At 43.4% G+C, this 27,609-nt stretch overlaps 1 protein-coding gene across 1 annotated transcript in view; it reads left to right on the top strand.

Moving 5' to 3' along the window:
* The first annotated feature begins 254 nt into the window (after positions 1 to 254).
* LOC126484286 (ejaculatory bulb-specific protein 3-like) overlaps positions 255 to 27,609 on the top strand; it is a 54,381-nt gene continuing 27,026 nt past the window's right edge. Inside the window, exon 1 of the mRNA XM_050107712.1 lies at positions 255 to 388. Within this exon, the coding sequence (XP_049963669.1) occupies positions 334 to 388 (55 nt within the window). The 5' untranslated portion in view covers positions 255 to 333. The remainder of the gene's footprint in view (positions 389 to 27,609) is intronic.

The following is a 27,609-nucleotide window of genomic DNA, read 5'->3' as shown; positions in this document are numbered from 1 at the left end:
GATATCTATTCAGACGTTTGTACGGAAAGAGCAATTCCTTCGCATCTGTTATCTTCTCACAAACGGGGAATGCAATCTACTAATGCAGCAAAAGTGATGCAGCCCTACTGACGTTGTCATTCTGTGGGTGGACAACTGTGCTGATCCGTCCCATCGGCATGCACGAGCCCTCTCTCGTGGCAAACAACAACAGGAATAAAAAAAAATCAGGCGCCAGGAGGAGCGAAGGCAGAGAGAAGGAAGAGGGAGAGAGACTCGGCGACCCTGAACGCGGCCCGGGCTCGGCGCCCGCCGCGCCGCAGCCACCCACCAGTGCCCCAGGAGCCATCCAGCATGCCGCTCTGCCGCCGTAGCGCCGCCGCCGTCGCCGCTCTCCTCGCCGTCACCGGTAAGGCTGCTGCCTCCTCATCGCTAACTCGCTCTCCTCCGAGAACTTGCGCTACCGCTTCACCACCCTGCCTTCGCACTGAAGACGATCGAGCGACATGGGCCAACGACAGAACAGCGGTAGTAACAGGTTGACAAGGACTGCACGGAGCGGTGTGGAACAGTGGCTAAGACTCTACAGGGGGAGAACTCCACCGGCAAATTTTCGAAGTGTGTTCCGTGATATTTTCTGAGTATTTTGGTGTACTGCACCCGTGCTCTCCGATAGCTCGTTATTCGAAATATCTACATCTACATCTACATCTACATCCATACTCCGCAAGCCTCCTGGCGATGTGTGGCGGAGGGTACATTGAGTACCTCTATCGGTTCTCCCTTCTATTCCAGTCTCGTATTGTTCGTGGAAAGGATTGTCGGTATGCTTCTGTGTGGGCTCTAATCTCTCTGATTTTATCCTCATGGTCTCTTAGCGAGATATACGTAGGAGGGAGCAATATATTGCTTGACTCCTCGGTGAAGGTATGTTCTCGAAACTTTAACAAAAGCCCGTACCGAGCTACTGAGCGTCTCTCCTGCAGAGTCTTCCACTGGAGTTTATCTATCATCTCCGCAACGCTTTCGCGATTACTAAATGATCCTGTAACGAAGCGCGCTGCTCTCCGTTGGATCTCCTCTATCGCTTCTATCAACCCTATCTGGTACGGATCCCACACAGGTGAGCAGTATTCAGGCAGTGTGCGAACAAGTTTACTGTAACCTACTTCCTTTCTTTTCCGGTTGCATTTCCTTAGTATTCTTGCAATGAATCTCAGTCTGGCATCTGCTTTACCGACGATCAACTTCATATGATCATTCCATTTTAAATCACTCCTAATGCGTACTCCCAGATAATTTATGGAATTAACTGCTTCCAGTTGCTGACCTGCTATTTTGTAGCTAAATGATAAGGGATCTTTCTTTCTATGTATTCGCAGCACATTACATTTGTCTACATTGAGATTCAATTGCCATTCCCCGCACAATGCGTCAATTCGCTGCAGATCCTCCTGCATTTCAGTACAATTTTCCATTGTTACAACCTCTCGATACACCACAGCATCATCTACAAAAAGCCTCAGTGCACTTCCGATGTCATCCACAAGGTCATTTATGTATATTGTGAATAGCAACGGTCCTATGACACTCCCCTGCGGCACACCTGAAATCACTCTTACTTCGGAAGACTTCCCTCCATTGAGAACGACATGCTGCTTTCTGTTATCTAGGAACTCTTCAATCCAATCACACAATTGGTCTGATAGTCCATATGCTCTTACTTTGTTCATTAAACGACTGTGGGGAACAGTATCGAACGCCTTGCGGAAGTCAAGAAACACGGCATCTACCTGGGAACCCATGTCTATGCCCCTCTGAGTCTCGTGGACGAATAGCGCGAGCTGGGTTTCACACGACAGCAGATGTTGACGGAATGGGCTGCGCTTCTTGTCTGGAAACAAACTTGTTTCATCCACTGACGGTATTTTCTGCTGACAGCGGTAATACTCCACTCTTCGCCTCAAAACCTGTATTCAGTACTGCTCGGCTGTGTCAGGGTCTGTCTTCTCGGCAGTTTTACCTGTACGGTAACTGAGTTACACAGCAGTATTGATAAGTTTACTTATGAAGAGCTGCGGAAGTTGAAGATGCCATTGCTTCTGCAACAGCTCAGCTCAGATGTTACACTTCTACTGCATTCAGTGATCCCATACAGAGTTTTGTAACCCGCCTGGAAGGCGGTGCGTGGGTCTGCTCCTGAAAACTGATAGGTTGGCCGAATGAAGGAAGTGTGTAGGAGCAGGAAAAGGTAATACACGTCGGTACTGCAACAAAGTAAAAGTGGTTTACTGGTGCATGAATATATACAGGGCATATATAACTTTGTAATGAGGTTCGAAGCCTTAAACCCGTCGTAAGCAGAGCAAAGTATTTGAAGCGAAGCTGAAGCGAAGTGTCCCGGCTGTCTGCTCTTGATCAAATTGGGGATAATCTGGAGCGGAGCTCGTAGATCTGGACAGCGCCTGCTAGAGGGCGCTATCGTCGGTGTCGATATCGTAGTGCCAACCTACGCCGTGGCATCGTAGCTATCGATACCACACAGAAGATGTATATCGGCCAACCCTTCACCATTAAAGCTATCCATACTACTGTGTATCACTGTCAACGTAGTCCGTAACTCGCACTGCCTGAGAAACAAACCTAAGACAGAACCGTGCAGTACTGGATGCAAGCTTGAGAGGCGAAGTGCAATGGCGGGATTACTGTTGTTAACAGCGCGTAGCGTGAGAGAACACAACGAGTTTATCTATTTATCTGCAAACAAAACACAAAGCGCAAACCGTCCACATTTCGTTTATAGTCCAGATATATTCAATGCAGTACTGGTACAAAGATAAACAGAGCTAAGAAATAAAACTAAATGCACTTACACTGTAACCAGCCACGTGAAACCACGGGTCTGTTACACCACGATACGCATCAGATATTCCTGAACAACCAACGAAATTTTGTCGGTGAAGTTCCGGTTCATCCTGTAAATTGGTATTTGAAGGAGTGGTGTTCACATCCCCATTAGACCGTTTTTACTTTCGTTCACATCCCTTAATCATTCTAGCTGATAGCCTAGGTGGCTCCTTAGACTACCGATTTTCCAACTGCATTTTTTGTCAAAGCTAGTGTTCTGCGCCTTGACGTTGACAGGATTCTAACCCGTAGCTACCCTTCTTAGCTCCACTTGTTCACCCCACCTGTGTCCGACATTAGCCACCTGCGCGATTGATTCGTTTACAGAAGGTGGAGTTTTTAAAAATTTAAATCTAATTCGCAAATGCGAAAAAGTGGCAACAGGAGCTTCCTACCCCAGCAAGACGGTCCTTCCCGATAGTCGGCCATTTGGCATATTTCTTCGCCTCTGAGGAACTAGATCTCAACGAGACATTGAACATCAGCCCCTGCGTGGCAAATACTCTTTCACGGCAGCTCCTGGTGTAGTTAGTTGAAAAACGAAAGAAAGTAGTTACCATCGTTGCCTCTAGATCAGGGGGGTCCCGGGTTCGATTCCTGGCCACGTTGGTGATTTTTTTATCTTTTTATTTATTTATTTATTTTTTTTTTTTTTTTTGCTCGGTTACTCGGTGTTTGTGTTGTCCTAATACTCCCATCTCATCTTCATAACAAAGATGTGGAAGTCACCGAAGAGGCGTCAAATAGAAAGACTATAGCAGAAGTGGTCTCCTGGCCAATAATGCCATACGATCATTTCGATTTTTTTCTCTTACATAAAGTATGGAATGTAAAGTATGGGGAAATTACCCAAATAGCATTTCCTTGGAGGGCTGTATAATATAGCTAATATGGGGCATTTTCCTGAACACTAACTTCCTGGTAGGATGGAAAGTGTGTAGCAAGTAGCGAGCAGCAACTCATACGGATAATCGAGCTCCTTTTCCTAATTAGTTAGTAGTTATAGGATCCTGTCCCGTAAGTGTCAACAACTTTGCTAATGATTTGGCTGGTCTGATTCAATTGTTGTACCCATTACTGATCATAATAATGTGAAACATCCCACTACAACGATTCAACGCTGTCTGCATCTCACCTATCGATGGTGAATAAGATGTGAAACAGTGAAACATTATCGTGTGAATCACTATCGTGAGTGCTTGTGTAGTGTAGTGCCATGCTAGTGTGTTGCGGATGATTATAGAACTGAAAGAAAGGAACGGGATTTAAATCAGTAGCAAAGGAAGCCACCTCTTCCCGTACAACGCCACAGATAAATGTCAACTTCCGTCAGATGGATCACCATTACCGTCATACTCTGCCACTGGATGAGACATTGTGGAGAGGTCTGAGATATTCGTCAAGATGATGTTGTACAGTTTTGTTATCAGAAGCGATAAGTTACTGCTTTTCCCTCTGGAGGGCGAAATACTAGTGCTGAAAACTTCTCCCATCCCCAGAATTCGAACAGCTACATCTGAAACTATCACTAGCATAGTATTACGTATGAATTGTGTTAGTTTCGTTTTATTTCTCATCCCCTGTTTTTCGTAATATTTTCTCTGCTTCAGTTGTTAATATTCCATGACATATTACTTTGTATCATGAGTGATATAGTCGTTATCCAGAAAGGTATCAGATACTACTCATGAAGTTGTCTTGCAGTCACGGTGTTTGTCGAGTGTTTATAAAACTCTAGAGAAATAAACTGTTGGGCGTAATGCCTCCGCGGTACAAAGATACTGGAAGTTGTCGAGCGGGATGGAGAAGTGGTTAAGATTGTGGACTTGCAATGATGTGCCAATGCATCGTGACCGCTGTCTTCTGTGACATTGGATGCCGTCAGGTGGAGTTGCAGGCGCGTGCCGCAATAAGAAAAGTGTGCAAACGGAGGAGGAACGAATAAGGAATTATTGCAGCCACGATACGGTCCGCAAGTGGCGAAATCCACATGACATAAGCAACTTTGACAAGGGCAGATTGTTATATCCCGGCGTCCTGGAAAGTGCATCTCTGAAACGATGAAGCTGATCGACGCTTCACGAGCCACTGATTATCTATGGAAAATGTTTGGAGAACGGTGGAATCACGAGTAAGCGGCAAGGTGTTGGACGCCACAGCCTCACCACACCTGGACGTTCGCCAGCTGTGTGATTAGTTCGAGGTCGTGGCTAGCGCGGCGCTGCTGCCACGTGCCGATCACTGATGCAATGACGTTCATTGGCACTCGCTCACGATTTGCATGCTGTTCGAGACTCGGGTAACGCTGTCTGTTACGTCCTAGAACACAACCGTTCTCAATCAGTTCTTTATGTAATGCTGCATAAATTAGACATTATAAAAATAGTTTTAAAGTGAGTTTCGCTGTTACTCGCAGGTGCTGATATATGTTATTAAGAGATCATCAGACGGAAAAGGAAAGTTGTAACGCCTATCAATTTTATCCTAAGGTTTCCGTATTTGCTGCTTACACTGAGGTTACGGAAGTCGGGATAGGGATATGGACATATACAGATGGCGGTAGTGTTGCATACATAAGGTATAAAAGGGCAGGGCATTAGCGGAGCTGTCATTTGTACTCAGATGAATCACGTGAAAAGGCTTCTAACGTGGTTATGGCCGAACGGCAGGAATTAACAGACTGTGAACGCGGAATGGTTGTTGGACTTGGACACATGAGACATTACATTTCGAAAATCGTTATGGAATTCGATATTCCGAGACCACAGTGTCAAGAGTGCGCCGAGAACACCAAATATCAGGCATTACCTCTCCCCATGGACAACGCAGTGGCCGACGGCTTGTACTAAACGACTGAGAGCAGAGGCGTTTGCGTTGAGTTGTCAGTGCTAACAGACGAGCAACACAGCGTGGCATAGAGGTAGGAATCAGTGTGGGACATACGACGAACGTATTAGTTATGTTAATGGGCTATGGCAGCAGACGAACGACGCGAGTGCCTTTGCTAACAACACAAAATCGCCTGCAGCGCCTCTCCTGGGCTCGTCACCGTATTGATTAGACCCTAGACGACTGGAAAACCGTGGCCTGGTCAGATGAGACCCGATTTCAGTTGGTAAGAGTTGATGGACCCCCCCCCCCCCCCCATGAACCATGGACCTTGCCGTTGGTGGGGAGGCTTGCGTTCCTCAGCGATACAGATAGCCGTACCGTAGGTGCAACCACAACGGGGGGGTATCTTTTGAGAGGCCAGACAAACGTGTGGTTCCTGAAGAGGGGCAGCAGCCTTTTCAGTAATTGCAAGGGCAACAGTCTGGATGATTGACTGATCTGGCCTTGTAACAATAACCAAAACGGCCTTGCTGTGCTGGTACTGCGAACGGCTGAAAGCAAGGGGAAACTACAGCCGTAATTTTTCCCGAGGGCATGCAGCTTTACCGTATGATTAAATGATGATGGCGTCCTCTTGGGTAAAATATTCCGGAGGTAAAATAGTCCCCCATTCGGATCTCCGGGCGGGGACTACTCAAGAGGATGTCGTTATCAGGAGAAAGAAAACTGGCGTTCTGCGGATCGGAGCGTGGAATGTCAGATCCCTTAATCGGGCAGGTAGGTTAGAAAATTTGAAAAGGGAAATGGATAGGTTGAAGTTAGATATAGTGGGAATTAGTGAAGTTCGGTGGCAGGAGGAACAAGACTTCTGGTCAGGTGACTACAGGGTTATAAACACAAAATCAAATAGGGGTAATGCAGGAGTAGGTTTAATAATGAATAGGAAAATAGGAATACAGGTAAGCTACTACCAACAGCATAGTGAACGCATTATTGTGGCCAAGATAGATACGAAGCCCACACCTACTACAGTAGTACAAGTTTATATGCCAACTAGCTCTGCAGATGACGAAGAAATTGAAGAAATGTATGATGAAATAAAAGAAATTACTCAGATTGTGAAGGGAGACGAAAATTTAATAGTCATGGGTGACTGGAATTCGAGTGTAGGAAAAGGGAGAGAAGGAAACATAGTAGGTGAATATGGATTGGGGGACAGAAATGAAAGAGGAAGCCGCCTGGTAGAATTTTGCACAGAGCACAACATAATCATAACTAACACTTGGTTTAAGAATCATGAAAGAAGGTTGTATACATGGAAGAACCCTGGAGATACTAAAAGGTATCAGATAGATTATATAATGGTAAGACAGAGATTTAGGAACCAGGTTTTAAATTGTAAGACATTTCCAGGGGCAGATGTGGACTCTGACCACAATCTATTGGTTATGACCTGTAGATTAAAACTGAAGAAACTGCAAAAAGGTGGGAATTTAAGGAGATGGGACCTGGATAAACTAAAAGAACCAGAGGTTGTACAGAGATTCAGGGAGAGCATAAGGGAGCAATTGACAGGAATGGGGGAAATAAATACAGTAGAAGAAGAATGGGTAGCTTTGAGGGATGAAGTAGTGAAGGCAGCAGAGGATCAAGTAGGTAAAAAGACGAGGGCTAGTAGAAATCCTTGGGTATCAGAAGAAATATTGAATTTAATTGATGAAAGGAGAAAATATAAAAATGCAGTAAATGAAGCAGGCAAAAAGGAATACAAACGTCTCAAAAATGAGATCGACAGGAAGTGCAAAATGGCTAAGCAGGGATGGCTAGAGGACAAATGTAAGGATGTAGAGGCCTATCTCACTAGGGGTAAGATAGATACTGCCTACAGGAAAATTAAAGAGACCTTTGGAGATAAGAGAACGACTTGTATGAATATCAAGAGCTCAGATGGAAACCCAGTTCTAAGCAAAGAAGGGAAAGCACAAAGGTGGAAGGAGTATATTGAGGGTCTATACAAGGGCGACGTACTTGAGGACAATATTATGGAAATGGAAGAGGATGTAGATGAAGATGAAATGGGAGATATGATATTGCGTGAAGAGTTTGACAGAGCACTGAAAGACCTGAGTCGAAACAAGGCCCCCGGAGTAGACAACATTCCATTGGAACTACTGACAGCCTTGGGAGAGCCAGTCCTGACAAAACTCTACCATCTGGTGAGCAAGATGTATGGAACAGGCGAAATACCCTCAGACTTCAAGAAGAATATAATAATTCCAATCCCAAAGAAAGCAGGTGTTGACAGATGTGAAAATTACCGAACTATCAGTTTAATAAGTCACAGCTGCAAAATACTAACACGAATTCTTTACAGACGAATGGAAAAACTAGTAGAAGCCAACCTCGGGGAAGATCAGTTTGGATTCCGTAGAAACACTGGAACACGTGAGGCAATACTGACCTTACGACTTATCTTAGAAGAAAGATTAAGGCAAGGCAAACCTACGTTTCTAGCATTTGTAGACTTAGAGAAAGCTTTTGACAATGTTGACTGGAATACTCTCTTTCAAATTCAAAAAGGTGGCAGGGGTAAAATACAGGGAGCGAAAGGCTATTTACAATTTGTACAGAAACCAGATGGCAGTTATAAGAGTCGAGGGACATGAAAGGGAAGCAGTGGTTGGGAAGGGAGTAAGACAGGGTTGTAGCCTGTCCCCGATGTTGTTCAATCTGTATATTGAGCAAGCAGTAAAGGAAACAAAAGAACAATTCGGAGTAGGTATTAAAGTTCATGGAGAAGAAATAAAAACTTTGAGGTTCGCCGATGACATTGTAATTCTGTCAGAGACAGCAAAGGACTTGGAAGAGCAGTTGAATGGAATGGACAGTGTCTTGAAAGGAGGATATAAGATGAACATCAACAAAAGCAAAACAAGGATAATGGAATGTAGTCTAATTAAGTCGGGTGATGCTGAGGGAATTAGATTAGGAAATGAGGCACTTAAAGTAGTAAAGGAGTTTTGCTATTTGGGGAGCAAAATAACTGATGATGGTCGAAATTTGTTAACATCCAGTATTGATTTAAGTGTCAGGAAGTCATTTCTGAAAGTATTCGTATGGAGTGTAGCCATGTATGGAAGTGAAACATGGACGATAAATAGTTTCGACAAGAAGAGAATAGAAGCTTTCGAAATGTGGTGCTACAGAAGAATGCTGAAGATTAGATGGGTAGATCACATAACTAATGAGGAAGTATTGAATAGGATTGGGGAGAAGAGAAGTTTGTGGCACAACTTGACCAGAAGAAGGGATCTGTTGGTAGGACATGTTCTGAGGCATCAAGGGATCACCAATTTAGTATTGGAGGGCAGCGTGGAGGGTAAAAATCGTAGGGGGAGACCAAGACATGAATACACTAAGCAGATTCAGAAGGATGTAGGCTGCAGTAGGTACTGGGAGATGAAGAAGCTTGCACAGGATAGAGTAGCATGGAGAGCTGCATCAAACCAGTCTCAGGACTGGAGACCACAACAACAACAGAGTTGATGGTAGGGTTCTAGTGTGGTGCAGACCCAAGAAGCCGTCGACCCGTGTTGTCAATAAGGCACCGTGAAAGCTGGTGGTGGCTCAGTAATGCTGTGGGCTGTGGTTTCAAGAAATGTACCGGGTGCTCTGGTCTAACTGAACTACCTGGAGGCCATCTGCGGCCGTCCATGGACTTCATGTTCCCAAACAACGATGGGATTTTTATGGATGACAATGCGAAATGTCACTGCGCCACAGCTGTTCGCGATTGGTTTGAAGAACTTTCTGGACAATTCGAGCGACTTATTTGGTCATCAACATCGTCCGACGTATATCCCACCGAACATTTATGGGACATAATCGAGAGGTCAGTTCATGCACAAAATCCTGCACCGGCAACACTTTCACAATTATGGACGGCTATATGGGTCAATATTTCTGCAGGGGATTTCCAGCGATTTGTTGAGTCCGTCCCAGGTCGAGTTGCTGCACTACACCGGGCAAAATGGGGTCCCACGCGTATCCACTGACTTGTGTCACCTCAGTGTAGAGTGAGACCGCAAGTGGGAAGTTTAGCAGCAAAGTCCACTGTTGACTAATGGAAGAGACGAGCTCTGCAGTACAGTAGCATTATAGGCTTTTTCGTGAAAGTAGTGAAACTACAACAAAGTTTTAATGCCCTCTTTGTGCTTAACTCCCATGGTGCCTTCGATTACCACAAGTCCCCACGAAATCCCAGGCGAATGTCTGCTAAACTTCGTACTTCGCCAAAAGTCTTGAGCCCGCGGCGCTGTGCAACTGGATGATGGCGTATCCGGACACGGCCATCGATGTACTGTAACAAGAGTCGAGACTCATCCGACCAAGCGACACGTTTCCACTAATCCACGCTCCAGTCTCGATGATCCCACGCCCAACTGAAATCGTAATTGGCAGTGCCGTGGCGTGAAGATGGGAACACGTAGGTGCTATTTGCTAAGGTTCCCCGTATTCAAAAATGTGACCTGAAGGGTGTACTCCGAAAATAGTTGTACAAATACTAGCATTTTACTATGCCGTCCGATCTGCTACAGATAGCCACTTATCCTGCTTTACGTAGAGGGCAAGTTTCCAATCTCCCATGTTCGATAATGAGTCGAAGGCGCGGAACACCTTGTGACGTAGTCGTGGTTTCTCTATCGATCAACCACTTTCCCTACGTGTTCAGGACAGCAGCACGTGAACAGTCGACGAGCTTCGCTGCTACCGAGGAGGTCGTTCCAAAGCACCCCTTGTCACTGTCGCTGTGTCAGCGGATTTCCCCATTTGCTTCTCATATCGTCTCTAGAATGACTCCCCATTAGTCGCTAACTCCCCTTATGTACCTTACTTACCGCGTCACGTAGCCGCAACGCGACGTGGTGACATTGTATCTCGCCGTGGGCAATGGTCATAATGTTTCGGCTCATCAGTCTGTATACTTTTTTCCCACCAGGCATCACACGAGAAAAGTAAGAAAGGTAACAGTTGCCGAAGACGTCATTAGACACGGAACTCGGTAACAGACTTTTTGTTATTTTAATGGAATTGTTTATTTCTTCGATAGAACCGCGCCCACGTTCACCTTAATCGTTTTAGGAAACGCTGCTGCGAGATAATCTGCCTGCCAAGTCTGTTAATACAATGAAATACATTGCTACAGCCTGACAGGTGTGCTGGATTTTCTGGAGGTGAAGATGGTTTTGGATGCAATAGCTGCTAACCAGTTGTTGTTGTCCAGTGTCGAACTGGTGAGAGATTTTCTGCTGCCCATTTATCCGTTGTTATAACACGCTATAATCGACAGTAACCCCTAGAGGCAACAAATTGTAGCCTTCGGCAGCTAACTCTTAAAGCGGCATTTTTCTTCCCCCAGTCGTGGTACTCACAGTACACGCCACGCGTCGAGTGTGGTGTCACCGCCAGACACCACACTTGCTAGGTGGTAGCCTTTAAATCGGCCGCGGTCCGTTAGTATACGTCGGACCCGCGTGTCGCCACTGTCAGTGATTGCAGACCGAGCGCCGCCACACGGCAGGTCTAGAGAGACGTCCTAGCACTCGCCCCAGTTGTACAGACGACTTTGCTAGATATGGTTCACCGACAAATTACGCTCTCATTTGCCGAGACGATAGTTAGTATAGCCTTCAGCTACGTCATTTGCTACGACCTAGCAAGGCGCCATTATCATTTGCAGTTAATCTTGTGATGCCTGTATAGTCAGACCGATGTTCACCAATTATGGATTAAAGTTAAGTATTCCAACAGCTACGTACTTTATTTGCTAGACTCAAATCCTTTAACTGTTCCAGACCTCACGCCAGCCTGCGTGAGCTTAAACGCGTGACTTTCGGCTTCCTCTCCTAGTGGCTTGGCTGTCTTGCCAAGTCACAACATCGAGCATCCACGATCCGGGCACGCAGCTCGTGGTCTAGCGGCTAGCATTAGTGCCTCTGGATCACGGGGTCCCGGGTTCGATTCCTGGCGGGGTCGGGGATTTTCTCCGCCCGGGAACTGAGTGTCTCTGTTGTCCACGTTATCATTCGGGTAGTGGCGAGACTGGAAATAGAAGGATTGGAATCTGTACGGGCGCTGATAACCACGTTGTTGAGCGTCCCATAAACCAACATCACCATCATCATCCACGATCCGACCGTCACCATATGCGTTAATATCGACTGTCACACCTAGGGCAAGCACAAGATCAGGTGACACTCTGGTTACGTGAGATACTGAACTACTCCGTTCGGTGTGATGTCGAGAGCATTTACTGCCCTACAGACACAGCAGCAGTAACTAATTGCTCATGTGTGTACGACGAAATACTCGCACAGTAAAAGTTATAAACACGGCACTGTCAAGGCTTTCGTGCAGAGTTTTCTATTCCTCCCTGGATCCCTGCACTACTTCCCCCTCCCCCCCTCTCTCTCTCTCTTCTTCACCCCCTCCCTCCTTGCAGCGAATTTTTGTTAAGAACCGGAACATCGGAAACCACAGTTACGACCAGGGTAATGACAGTATTACAGGGGGGAGGCGCGCTAGTAACTGCTGTAATCGCCGACTACAGTTACTGATAATACGCTTTTCTTTACATTTAAACATTCTTGGTATACACTGATGAGCCAAAACATTATGACCACTTACTGAAAAGCGCGTTTTTCCACCTCCGGAACGCAATTCAGCAGTGATTCTGCGTGCCATGGACTTGACAAGTACTTGACAGGTTTCCAGTGGTTTGTGGCACCAGATGGCTACGCGCAGGCCACACACTTCCCGTAACTCACGGGCGGTTGGTTTGTGGGCGCGCAGCTGGCGCCCCATAGCGTCCCAGTTGAGTTTCAGCACTTGCGGTTGAGCCGAATTTGATGGCCAAGACATCAACGTGAGTTCACTGTCACGCACTTCAAACCATTGCAGTACGATTCTGGCCTCGTAACACGGACATTTATCCTACTGGGTGATGCCATCGTTGTTTGGGAAGACATCAAGCTTAAGGGGTAACCGGTGGTTCCCAATAATGTTCACCTAGTCCACAGCTGTCGTGGCGCCTTCGATTACTACCACAAGTATTACGGAAGCCCAGTTGAATGTCCCCCATAACGTTCTGCAGCTCCCACTTGCCTTCGTCCGAGGCGTGCTGCATGTTTCGAGCATCCGTTCGCCTGGATGACCGCGTATTTGCAGAACGACCATCGACCTGGTTTAACAATAATCGGGATTCATCCGAACGGACAACAAGATTCCACTGATACGCGGTCCAACATCGGGGAACACGTAGGCATCCTCTACTGCGGAACACCGCGTTCAACACTGTGCGCTGGGAGGTGAGCTCCAAAACACCTGTGCCTGCGCCAGCACTGTACTCTGACGTCATATCTGCCACAAATCTCCGCCTTTCCTGCCTTAGAGAGCGGGGGCAGCCTCCGATCCTTGAGTTCTTTGATGAGGTGTGGGCCTCCAACTTCTTGTTTCCTACTCTTGATTTCAGCATTTTTCAACGACTTTCCACGGATGCTGACGACAGTAGCACGCGAACAGCCGACCAGCTTCGCCGTTTCCGAGATGCTCGCTTCCAGGCAGTGGGCCGTAATGACTTGGCCTTTGTCAAACTCGCCTAAGTGGGCGGATTTCCGCGTTTGCGCCACTTATCGTCCCTAGAAAGATTCCCCATTCGTCTCTTCTCCGCTCATATACTTCTGTTATCGCGTCACGTGCCCCCAGCACCATCAGACAGCATACAACCTCGAGACGGGCAGTGGTCATGTTTCGGCTCATCATTGTATATTTTATCTATAGTTTCAGTTGCATGCGTGCTTCATACTTTCAAAATGCACAGTTAACCCAGGGACATCTAAGACGTTAACGTCCGTTAGTTTCACATACGCTAGTTTGGAAGGCCATAGAGACTGGTCGGCTACATGCTACGCTCCTGTAACTTCCCAGCAACAGCGATTAATGGAAAGGGCGCATCCCACTGCAAGGTCCATCCCCTCTTTCGCTTCAGCTCTAGAAAGAGAACGAAGGCAGTACAGCTGTTGAAGGCAGTTGATAATCGTGTAGCATCTACGATTCTCTAGCCGTGCTAAAGAGACGTGTTTTATTCTTTCGCTCGCTAAAGGGCTCAAAGTGTTCAGTTATAAATCAAGGTACATGTTTTAACGTTTCATAGTGTTCTAGTACTTATTATTATTTATTCACTTTAGTTTCAGTGAACAGGTACATTTTTAATGATTTTAGATTAGTTTCTGGGTAAGTGTGATGTTGAGTTGCAGAAGCAATATGGACGAAGTAGCGGGCACCGCAAAAGATACAGACATATCAGACTGTAAATGTGTGCTGGAAAGTCTGTGGACACATTCATTTGGAGGACTTAGTTTGGAGAGGAAAAGTGACTTCATCAAAGAGGGACAGCCTACACCAAATCTTATGCATTCAAATACAGTAACTAAAAATTATGTCACATATTTTCAAGAATCTTGGCACTCCTCTTACAAATGGCTATGTGGTTGAAAAGAGACAAAAATCGTACTGTTGCCTTCGTATTTCGTATCTAGAGAAAGTCAGTATCTCACCTCCTGTGATCTCAATGTATCAGTACCCGAAGCATCAAAACAAATGAAATTAATTTTAATCGTTCCTGCAGCCAGTGCTTCGACAGAAAGATCATTTTCGGCGCTGAATAGAATCAAAACTTATCTTCGTAATAAGCATCCGCAAACCAGATTTTCTCACCTTGCTTTGTTGTCCGTTGAAAAACGATTGGCCGGCGGTGTGGCCGTGCGGTTCTAGGCGCTTCAGTCTGGAGCCGCGTGACCGCTGCGGTCGCAGGTTCGAATCCTGCCTCGGGCATGGATGTGTGTGATGTCCTTAGGTTAGTTAGGTTTAAGTAGTTCTAAGTTCTAGGGGACTTATGACTTCAGATGTTAAGTCCCATAGTGCTCAGACCCATTTGAACCAAAAACGACTGCTTAAAACCGTGAAACAACAAGCGTCATTCTATGACTCCGTGACTGGAATTTTCGACTGACCTTAAATACAAATAAAATTTTGAGTACAAAAACTTTTAATATCATCCTTGTTCAAGTAGATACAATAACTGGTATTTTCCGAGTATCCGGTATCGCTCATAAACTTTAGGACAACACACGGCATTATTTGGTGTAATATTCGGGCGTGAAGCGACGCAGTAATGAACAATCGTAAACAATAATATAACAATAATTACACAACAATACTGTGACTTGGATAATCGTACACAAAAACATCATAAAAATAACAATGACAATAATAATTAGAACAACAGTACTGTTATTTTTAACAATTTTTTGAAAGCGATTACAGTTACGAATACCTCACGCCTCGCCACTGCTTTATCACTAAGAATAGATACAGCTTCCGGCTGTGATCTCGATTCCAAATTAACAGCCCGCATCTCGTGGTCGTGCGGTAGCGTTCTCGCTTCCCACGCCCGGGTTCCCGGGTTCGATTCCCGGCGGGGTCAGGGATTTTCTCTGCCTCGTGATGGCTGGGTGTTGTGTGCTGTCCTTAGGTTAGTTAGGTTTAAGTAGTTCTAAGTTCTAGGGGACTGATGACCATAGATGTTAAGTCCCATAGTGCTCAGAGCCATTTGAACCATTTGAACCAAATTAACAGCAGCTGTGGAGGATAATGGTATCACGCAACTTCGCCGGTGAAACGCAAGAAAAACCAGCGAAATACCCCGCCCCGACCGCAGACAGCACATGAGATGTACTGTACTTCATTCTGTTTGGCGCCTGGCCGTGCTACTTTACGGCCAGGTTGCGCAAAGATGAGAAAAAACAGCCACCCAACGAGGACAAGGAGACTGTACTTACGCTGCGGTTGGGTGTCAAGGTTCACAGGCTACACTCTCTCGCTCTCTCTCTCTCTCTCTCTCTCTCTCTCTCTCTCTCACTCACTCCCACCTCTCTCCATCTCCCCCCCCCCCCCCCCCACTGTACCTCATACCCTCTCCATCTCATTCTCTCTGCTTGCCTTCCTGTTTGTGTTCCTCTTCACAGTGTCTATGTGAAAATTTGAAAGCGGCACGATATACGTGTTTACGAGAGAATTTTAATATTTTGTGCATACAGCGTGACTTAATGTAAATACGTGCCGTATATCTTTGGCCTCAATCGCATATTTCACATTCAGAAATTGTTTAAACGTTGTCATAAACGTACCGGTTCTAGGCGCTCAGTCCGGAACCGCGCGACTGCTACGGTCGCAGGTACGAATCCTGCCTCGGGCATGGATGTGTGTGATGTCCTTAGGTTAGTTAGGTTTAAGTAGTTCTAAGTTCTAGGGGACTGATGACCACAGATGTTAAGACCCATAGTGCTCAGAGCCAGTTGAACAATAAACGTATACAAATAGATCTCATTGCTCACGCCAAGTGTCAGCAAAAGCGTCGTTATACTAAATCAAACATCTGTAAGGAAGTGCGACAATGTTTTCATCGGTTAACGGATAGTGATTAACTTTTACAAATGCTTTTATATTTCTTTCACTCCCCATTTGCATCCTTTTGTGCCGAGTCTACGCTCCAGCGACCCAATGCTTCGCAACTAAGGTTTCTGTGTATTGTCAAATCTGCCGCGGCACAGCCTATTTATGAGTCGCCATTGAGACTACCGAAATCACGTACTTGCTGTCATTCTATTCGCTGTATAACTCATTTCTTGTCTTTAATTCAAGTTTAAGTAACTCTAAAAAGGATTAAATAACTGCAGTAGGATTTTTTTCACCCAAGTAAGGTCTTTACCTGCAACTTATCGGCTTAATTGCTATTTATTCGGCCGGGCGGTGTGGCCGAGCTGTTCTGGGTGCTTCTGTCTGGAACCGCGCGACCGCTACGGTCGCAGGTTCGAATCCTGCCTCGGGCATGGATGTGTGTGATGTCCTTAGGTTAGTTTGGTTTCTAAGTTCTAGGGGCCTCATAGTGCTCAGAGCCATTTGAACCATTTTCCTATTTATTCTTCCACATTGTATATTTACACTGCAGGATCATTTCCATGGAATTGTTACATAAAACTGTAGCACTTCTGCAACTCTCATTTTTGTTTGGTTTCTTGGAATGGTATTTAAAAATCGACCACAATAGGTATTACTTTGCTCTTTTCCGCTAATGCTAATGAGATGGAAGATTTTCGTTCTGTTTTTACATTTTTCTATGAAATTGTTCATTCAATGATTAAAATTCTTCGGAGTGTTGTACGGCGTCATTGTATAAAACACTTAGAAATATAAACAGGCGTTTTGGCCGTATTGCAATGCCTTCCTCAGGGCAAAGGCTTGCCCTGAGGATGGTCTTTAAAATGCGGCCGAAACGTCTGTTTAATGGTTTATATTTTAAAGTTAACTTTGAGGTTCGCCGATGACATTGTAATTCTGTCAGAGACAGCAAAGGACTTGGAAGAGCTGTTGAACGGAATGGACAGTGTCTTGAAAGGAGGGTATAAGATGAACATCAACAAAAGCAAAACGAGGATAATGGAATGTAGTCGAATTAAGTCGGGCGATGCTACGGGAATTAGATTAGGAAATGAGACACTTAAAGTAGTAAAGGAGTTTTGCTATTTGGGGAGCAAAATAACTAATGATGGTCGAAGTAGAGAGGATATAAAATGTAGACTGGCAATGGCAAGAAAAGCGTTTCTGAAGAAGAGAAATTTGTTAACATCGAGTATAGATTTAAGTGTCAGGAAGTAGTTTTTGAAAGTATTTGTATGGAGTGTAGCCATGTATGGAAGTGAAACATGGACGATAAATATTTTCGACAAGAAGAGAATAGAAGCTTTCGAAATGTGGTGCTACAGAAAAATGCTGAAGATTAGATGGGTAGATCACATAACTAATGAGGAGGTATTGAAAAGAATTGGGGAGAAGAGGAGTTTGTGGCACAACTTGACTAGAAGAAGGGATCGGTTGGTAGGACATGTTCTCAGGCATCAAGGGATCACCAATTTAGCACTGGAGGGCAGCGTGGAGGGTAAAAATCGTAGAGGGAGACTAAGAGATGAATACACTAAGCAGATTCAGAAGGATGTAGGCTGCAGTAGGTACTGGGAGATGATGAGGCTTGCACAGGATAGAGTAGCATGGAGAGCTGCATCAAACCAATCTCAGGACTGAAGACCACAACAACAACAACATTTTAAAGTATTTTGTACAATGACGCGGTACGACACCCAGAAAAATTTTAATCATCTTGACACCTGCCGCGGAAGCCTTTAATGTTTACATTATGAGTGTTACAATATTAATAACTTAGAGATTTGATTTACAATTTTAGTACATATTTTTACCGAAAATTCCTGTTTTTATCCGAAAATATAATGGATTTAACATTAAATGACTAATTTAAAATTCATTCCATTTTCCATCGAAATTACTTCGAATTTATTTTGAATATTGTGTATGCAGGATGTCCTCTTATCATGACTGTCCGAAATAACTTTCTGGGCAGAAGCAAAATAAAAAGCATGTGTCACGCAAACAACATTTAGCTACCATGGGGGCTTCAAACAGCATGTCTGCCTTTCTTGTAACTTTGTTCGTTACGAAAATATTAACAGTGCAATCCTCGTTAGGATAATTGCATTATGAGATCACTAGTACAGATTCGTATAGTGTGATCAGCTTTCGTAATACACGCCCCGTATATCTACATAGATCGTAAGTTACCTGCGCCAGAAGATATTCAACAACGTAATCAAGTTCTTGGTGCTTCGCAGTTTAATCGGGGGCAGTTAATTATATATGAATACCTCAAAGATAAATTCACTAGAGGTCTCAAAGTTGATCGGTAATTCAGTATGGTTGCTTCTCTTAGTCGTATGTTTGGACCTCGCACGGTCTATTAAACTCTGTTCCAAAAGACATTTATTCACCTCGATATATTTAAATAAGTGCACAACTGAAGCTTAGTTGACTAGTTAAAAATTCGGCTCTTCATGCTAGTTTAAGTTAATTCACACTAAATCACTCTCCCTTACCCTAGTTTTCTAAAACTTCCGTGAAATATGTGGGAGAACTTTTGCTATCAACTGCTTGAAATTACACTTAACTTTTCATTCATATATTGAAGATTGAAGTTACTTACTCTTTCAGGAAGTTCAGATCCACACACTTCTAAAAAATACAAATCAAAATCTTAAGATAAATTTTAAAACACTTCACAGCATTTTATTTTTATCTTCTTGTACAGATGATTGTAACGTAGATTCAACGAGATATCTTGAAGTATGTGAATACAGCATACATGTAATCCGACTGTACAGTTACAGTTCGTGATACAGACTCATACAGACTGATCCTATACAAAATAAATTTATAATTTATAAAGTCATTATTTATTTCTGAAAAATCAGCACAGCCAGAATTTGACGCTCCCGGCAAATTGTTCCGTCCCTGTGGCCGTCGAACATGAGGCGAACACGTCCAGTGGCTGCAATGGCTGACTGGGAGGCCGAAGACTCCCACTGTCGCCAGCTCCTTTCTGCATCGCTCATGAAACAGAAAAAAATCATCGTCTATAGTTCACTAGTAAAGATACATTAAATAACAACAGAATTAATTAGCTGGAATATTCACAATCTTTACGAACCAGGTAGGGAGATGATCACATCACGAAACCTGTTTTTCCATTTCGACCAGCAGTAGGCCTACGTCTTTTTTATATAGCACCCAATATTTTTATTCTCTAATCCATTTCCACACCTCAAGACCTGTTGAAAAAAGAATCACGTAAACATGGCGTTATTAAAAGGGTAACACGAAACTGACTTTGAATCTCCTGTTCTAGCATACAGTACAAGTATCCGGGGTGATGTAAGTCGTTCATATTCTGGAGTTGGCAGTAAACAAATGTAAAAGAAAAGGGAAAATGTACTACATACTCGGGGAATGGATCTTTCATTAGTGGTTGATGTTACACACTGGAACTCCACGGAGATTCGACAGACATATTGTGTTAACTGGAAGTTCTTGCACAACCAAATAAACACCTAAGTCTGACACTGAAACTTCTGCTATCTCACTTCGTTCCGAGTTTTCTACACTCCATTGTCACGACTCAGCTGCTAGCCATTTCGACCATTGTACAAACCAACTTACTAAACCGGGAGCCAAACACCGCTGCCTAGAAATTCAGTGTAAGGCCTAGAATACCTCATGTTATACTTGTCACTGCATGCATTCCGAGCCGCGTACGTCGGCTGCTTTTCAAATCCTTGGGAATGCGATATCTGCTGCCAGCCCCGGATCTACGATATTTCCAAACCGCGAAAAAACCTTGTTAGTGGCACCCCCCGCCCCACGAGCGCTTGAGATAGGACGTCAAAAATTTAAAGAAAAAGCAATTTTTCAAAAATATGTTCATTTTGCAGCGTACATCTCTGAAGAGTTTGATACATAAAATATATACGTTCGAGGAAATGTAAGATATGTTTTTTGGTCTGAAGTGTGCCAAAGTACAGTGCCACGCCTCTCCACACAGCATTCTTCTACTGCATGTCACGGTATTTCGCTCTGGGGAATTCAAACGTGTATATTTTGTAATGGAAGTCCTGTGTTACCTCTGCTGTTCCCAGTCGGCCGGTTTGACATCCTACCTCCCTCAAAAAAGAACTCACATTTAATACTGGGTGGAATTTTTTGTGACCGACAGAATAAGAACTCTTCAGAAAATCTGCACTCTTTACTGCCTGTTGGCTAAAACGCTCTGTTTTGTGTGACATAAAATTAAATACAGGAAACATAAGACCAGTAAAGACAAGAGAGAAGCAAGACAGTACACATTTCTTTAATCCTTAGGTCCCACTATTTTTTTCTCTCTAATCTTGCTACAGCTTTATACGGCGTGCTTTCTTTTCTGCGAAAGAAAGTGTTACCTCACCAAAGTTCGTCAAACGTTTTGTTATATGAAAAATCAAAATGTCGTTGCCTAATAATGAAAAAGTGTTAATACGAATAGCACCCTAGACTGGTGTGGTTTCTCGATCTGATTATGTATATTTTGTCACTGTCTGCTAGATAAAACGAAATGGGCCTTTCTAATATTCCGGCAGTCGAAACACACGCCAAATAAGCGAGACTGTTTTGGTCATTTTTCATCTACCTCATTTACGTAACTAACACGACGGAATATAATTCACAAATTACCAATATCAGATGTCTATTGGGCCTATTGCAAGTCAAAAGTTTTACGTTAGGAAATAGTTTCGCGTTTCATTCATATATGAAACATATGGGATCGAAAAGTCATAGTACGAAATTTTTATATAAATTTGGAACCGTCATATTCTCCCATATAATTTGCGTAATGTCCACGTTTCTCCTCCTTCCTCGTTCTAACAATAAATCTTGTCATCACTAATTCTGTAACTATTCTGCTATTGTCAAAATTTCGGTTAGGCGTTATTACGTGTTCGTACAACGCGTTTTCCGCACTATTTAGAGACTAGAACTTCAGCGGCTGCTATGCTAACCGGGATTGTAGAACTGTACCTTAATAGTGCAGCGATCTGGCAAAAATTTTCTGTCAAAATTTCATTTGCTTGGATACACCGAAAAGATAATATGTAATCTTTCTCACCTGTTATTCTTGTTAGTCGGTTATTTCCATACAGGTAGTCTGAATCTATGGATTTCGCTAATAATTATAATAACACTGATCATTCGCATACCCTATCAATCACATAAACAAACAGCGATTGGCATTCACCCGGTCGGGTTTATTCGGCTCAGCTTATGTAGCCCTGTCCCCTTTCCCCTGACAGGGGCATCACGTACACTATGCACGCATTCAAAAATCAACTTATGATTCATTCAGAAATCAACTTAAAATGTGTTCAAAAACCACAAGGATACGTTTCAAAATCATAAGAATAATCGATAGTCCAACGTGTGCTGGATGCTAGGCGCTTTGTGGAGGAAGGTTGTTTCTCTATCTCTCTCTTTTTTCTGAGAATATGAATTTGGCACCCCCTGAAATTGCCGCCCGGGGCAGATACCCCGGTTTGCCCCCCACCCCTAGATCCGGGCCTGTCTGCTGCTGCAGTCTCCTTTCTTACAGTAAAAAGTCTCTCAGTGTTAGTCACCACAATAGCGATTTATCACTTAAATTTCCGAGGAAGACCTCCATCCCTTCCATCAGGAATAAAAGCACTATCGCTGCTATATATGTTTTCTCAAGTAACCTCATAATCTTCCAGGTATTGGCTTATGACGTCAGCATGCCATCACTGCGATTCTCAACGCGCACGACGATTCAAGAAAGGAGTTTAACTTTCCGAAACGACTGGCGCACATTGGTTTAAATCCCTTACAGTGAAATAGGATGTAATTCTTCTCATGTCAGCCGTAATAATGGCCTCACGTGTAGCCGTTCAGGACTGGTGGGAGTACACTGTTCGAGGAATAAAGAGGGCAGCAGTGATATGGAATACACGCGGGCATACTAACGACGAACGAGTGATTGCCTTTGTTCCCTTTCCGCGAACTTTAAATGAGTTTCACAATACTCTGCGTAGACAATGGATGCAGATAACAATCGAGCACGGTCACTCCTGTATTAAACCTTATGTAGTGTTGTTGTGAGAGTTATATTTCCGTTATAAATGAGCATATGCGGTATTGCAGCTTCAGTGGAGGTTGTTTGTTCTTTTTTTTGTATTGTTCTCATGGGGGGAAGGAGGGGAGACACACATCTGGATGCTTTGCTGCCCACAAAGCATGCCATAGTTTTCAAGGATTGTCCATTTCTGCAATGAATAAACCATTTGAATAGTAGTATTACATACTATGGTTTCATTTCTTGTTGATTTATTATTGAAAACGTAATTCATTTATTTTCCTAGTGCGGTTCGGCCCGTCCATACCTAATTGTGCATGGAATTTGTGAGGGAATTTTTTCCTCTTGTTCACCGTAGATATCAGGAGTTGAAATGTAATCTCAATGACTGGGAAAGGTCACATGCTTTATGCTCTGCAACAGGAAAACAGAGAATAACTGTTGTTCTCTGTCTACGATGATGTGCTATCCGACAAAAACATATAACGATAAGGTTGCTAGGTCTCGACAAAATTCTAGACATTCGAGAAGTTGTGCAAGTTTTTGGAAATACATGAGACTGTAAAGACATGCCAATTATGGGACCTTAAAACGTATTCCTTCCCTGAATAAACGATTAGTGAGTAATAACTGCAAGACAGAACGCGTTTGATTGGAACAAATTCAGTAGTTTCAGTCGCGGGTAAGGCTGCGCTTCGTTGGTGGGTCAATGAGGAATGGCAATTCGTCAGTAAGAGAAATGTTTGTAAAACACTTGTATGACTCGTATGGGAGTGTAAGATCATCGAATGTGGTGAACATATCAGATTGGAATAACTAAAGACATCGAGCACTGAAAGCTGTAGAAATCCCCTAGATGAATCATTTGTGCACAATGCTCCAGAAGTGTAGCTGGTTGTGTTCAGAATGTACACAAGGTATTAAGCGATTCTACGGCCAGTCGTGGGCAATATTGGTACAGAAGCCTCAAAATTCACATTAACAAACCCAAGGAAATGTTGTCATCTGGGAACGAGTTAAGATATTAGTGATCAACTAAAGGAGTATTGACTGTGAACCACTATTTAAAAATTGTGCTTCCTGTAATATTCTTCACCGAGAGTCGGCTGAAGCCAACTCAACCAATGATGAGCAACCAGACAAAGTGAAAATGGCAAAGCAACGGCCAGTATGTCTCATCGACGTCAAAGAGCGCAACATCAGTGTGTGAGTGCCGGCCGAAGTGGCCGTGCGGTTAAAGGCGCTGCAGTCTGGAACCGCAAGACCGCTACGGTCGCAGGTTCGAATCCTGCCTCGGGCATGGATGTTTGTGATGTCCTTAGGTTAGTTAGGTTTAACTAGTTCTAAGTTCTAGGGGACTAATGACCTCAGCAGTTGAGTCCCATAGTGCTCAGAGCCATTTGAACCATCAGTGTGTGAGTGGTACCAAAGGGGGCAAAATGATTGACCAACAGGAAATACGTTTATCATGCATAATGCTGCGACGCAACCACTGGGAGGAAGCGAGCAGTCTCGCGTACAGCGGAAATTCGTTTGTTTGGACTAAATAGAACCATAGGTCATCCGGATTATGGAATATCTGGATAATTCAAAAATTCCGAAACTTTAATCTGAACTCAACTTGGCTAGGACAGTTAGATTTTGAATTCATTTATAAAATTTTGCTCAGCCACAGTATGCTGTGAAAGGTTTCCACCAGTTACTGACATCCGCCGTATTTTGTATCAGCCTTCACACCTTTGAAAGCAGTCCTGTTTGTTGTCAAGTTGGGTCCACCATTAGAAAACTTATTGTTTAAAGTTACCACTTTTTCCTACAGTATTGGGCCTGAAGTCAGTATAGCACTCTCCCTCTCTGCATTAAGCCATATAGAAAGTGCGTCACTTGGCGACCCATTTTTTGCTTTTTTTTTTTTTTTTTTTTTTGTTTCTAATCCGCCTTTGTCATCATTTTGAAACAAACCAGCAAACCACAGATTCTTTATAGAGTCGAACTCTAGTGCAAAATACAGCTTCAAACGTCTGGTCTTTGTTACTAACCGACAATCGCGGAACCCGGGGCACGGTACCCAGGACCATTTGCAGGTTGACTAATTTCAGCTTCCAGGGGCAACAAAAATTTGATTTTCAGTATTTCGCGTAATTACTGGCCTGATTAAAGTATTTTAAATGCTGTCGTAATCTACTTATTAAGTGGTGTAATATTACGTTAAAACTCTGACACAAGAAGACAAGTTTTACAGCTGGAAACTGTGGTTTGTATCGAGGCAACCCTAACTGACGGCGCGCGAATGCCAGGACTTAATTCATCCAGTATCTCAGAATGAGAGCACTTAGCCACAAACTTTACACATAATTGCAAAAATTTTCGAAACTATCTCTCGCTGACACACCCAGAAACTGATGAACAGAAACAAAGTTTATCGCTCACTACATTTCGATTGTTCGTGCAGTAAAACGGCAGTACTATGCGTGCTGTTTTACTTCTTTACTACGGTAGCAACTCTATCCGCGACGACGGCCGGAGTGGCCGAGCGGTTCTAGGCGCTTCAGTCTGGAACCGCGCGACCGCTACGGTCGCAGGTTCGAATCCTGCCTCGGTCATGGATGTGTGTGATGTCCTTAGGTTAGTTAGGTTTAAGTATTTCTAAGTTCTAGGGGACTGATGACCTCAGAAGTTAAGTCCCATAGGTCTCTGAGCCATTTGAACCATTCTATTCGCGACACAGTTTGCAGACAGTATCCACATATACCACTGGGTGTGCCTGCACAATCATCCGATTTTACAGCTCACAGTTCAGGAGATATGACATTATAAAAATTTAGATAGTGAAAAACTAGGTTTCACGTAAAATGGGGCGCAAATTACGCAGACTATGTTTATCCAGTGTTTAATAATAAGAGCACTTAGTGACTTACAACAAACTTTAAGCACAACGTCAAAAGTTTCCTAAACTTTTTCTAGCTACAGCATACTTAATGTCAAATATTTAACACATTAACTCATTTGTAAATCAGACTTATCAAGCTGTTTCTAGACAGGAATTCGATTCTTCAAATAAATGGGGGTTTACCGGTTACTTTAGAAATGAGTTGTATGTTAAAAATTTGACTTACATAACTGTGTAGGTGAGAGAAAATTTAGGAAACGTTTGCTTGTTGCAAGTCGCTAAGTGCTCTCATTACGAACAGTGAGTGAAATATAGTCTAGTTCTAAGTTCTAGGGCACTGATGACCTCCGAAGTTGAGTCCCATGGTTCTCAGAGCCATCTGAACCAGTAACTTTAGCCCACGGAATAATGAGACTATATGCCCGTGAGAAAGCCATTCTCAAGTTCCTCTTTAATTACATTCTAAGGAGCGTGTCAGAACTCTCCATTACATTGATTAAATATTGATTAGATAGAGTTTCGGAAACAATATAGACAACTTAAGGCTATTCTTTGCATTGTATAAGATTCTGCAGTTCTCTACGGAAATAAATAAGCACTCAGATTTCTATAGTAACAATCTGAGGGCGAAACACGGGATCGCGATTCTAAGTATTGTTGTGAGACGAGGTCTGTCTCCGAGAGTAAAATTTTAGTAGTGTTGGTTGAGAGCTTTGAGACGGAAGACGTGTCACGCTGCCCTCATGTCGGTGATAGCAGATCTTACCACACTCAAGGAATGATTTCATTTATATGGCCAGAAGTGATTTAGATGGCTTAACTACGCTTGAAGATGGAATTCAAGGAGAAATTCGCAAGCATAGCGTGAAGTGCAGTACCGGTGTTAGGCTCGTGAACGTTAGTCCGAGTTTGCAAAAATCCCATGTTTTGCTTGTCAGTTATAAAAGCCTCCTTATCCTCCAAATAATAATTATTATTCTCCACGTGCAATCCATAAATATGCTGTGGTTATTAAATGTTAATGCAACTTTGAAACTGAAAGAATTTGTTAATCTGGTACTCAGCCATTATTGCTACTTATAAGGTAATTGTCAGGCATTTCGCCATTATTGTCAAACTATTATTGGTCATTGATGGTTTCTGAAGTTTTTAAATAGACTTAGTTTATGAAATCTCGTCTTACAAGCTGTTTAGCTTTTAGGCAAAAGCTAGTTTTTCGCGCATCTCAATATTCATGACATCATCTCTCCTGAACTGTGTGTCATACAATGTAACCTAACCTCATTTTGAAGGTACATTCAGTGATACATATTGTTAGATGACCAATAGATTGTCACCCCACAGAGAGTCAAAGGAGACGTCAAAACGACAGTACCTTTGTTTAACTGGCTTCTTTATTCCGGCCCTTAGCCGTAGTATGTCAGGAACAGTTTGGTGAAGGCGTCCATTTGCCTCTCATGCAAAACAATAGACGTCAGGCATTGGTGACAGCGAAAAGAGCGGGGCCGAGCTTGGCGTTAAGCTGGGTTTACACTAGCAAGTCGCTTGCAGAAGTTATTGCTAGCTGCTTGCAGCTGTGTTTACACAGCAGCGCAAGAATTAAGCAAGATTCTTCCGCAAGTTCTTTGGCAAGAAACTTGCATCAACAACTTGCTGATACTGTTTACGTACGCTTTCAGTACCACTACGAGTGTCAGCCGAAGTGTAAAATGAGAAGTAGGCGGGTGAGGTATGCTGCAGCTCTTGTAATTGTAATGCAAAACGTGAAAAAGAAAAAGAGAAGTATTTGGGTTAGAGAGTAGATAATGAGAAAATCGCAAAATGGTGCCTGTAATAACCCTTTGCAAGAACTTAGTATCGAGAGCATGAATACTTTTGAAAACTTTTGCAGAATGCCCTCAAATGATCTGGAGTATTTGTTGATGTTAATAGCGCCATATCAAAACGAGACACAAACTTCGGTACTGCTATTTCAGCAAAGGAACGTTTGCTAGTCACTCTTATGATTTATAGCTACCGGTGAGCTACGAATAAAATAGGCATTTCATTTATTTATGTGAAACATATAACCAAAAAAAGTTTGAATTTTGAAATCTTTTCTTTGTAGGAGACTCATACAAGTCCCTAATGAACTTGTTTCATATTCCCGTCAGCACGATTTCTCTGATCGTACCCGATGTACGTAGAGCCATTTTTAACGCCTTGAAAAGGGAAAATTATTTGAAGGTATGTGAAAACACAACAATGAAATTAAATTTTTATTGAAATAAACTGCATTTTACAGAATGATATGCTTATAAAAATGTTTTTTTTTTCTAATGCTCATGAAATGGAAAGTGACAAGCTAAGTAAATAGAACATG

This window comes from Schistocerca serialis, chromosome 6 (assembly GCF_023864345.2).
Source record: "Schistocerca serialis cubense isolate TAMUIC-IGC-003099 chromosome 6, iqSchSeri2.2, whole genome shotgun sequence".
NCBI lineage: Eukaryota > Metazoa > Arthropoda > Insecta > Orthoptera > Acrididae > Schistocerca > Schistocerca serialis.
This window is presented reverse-complemented; position numbering and strand designations above follow the sequence as displayed.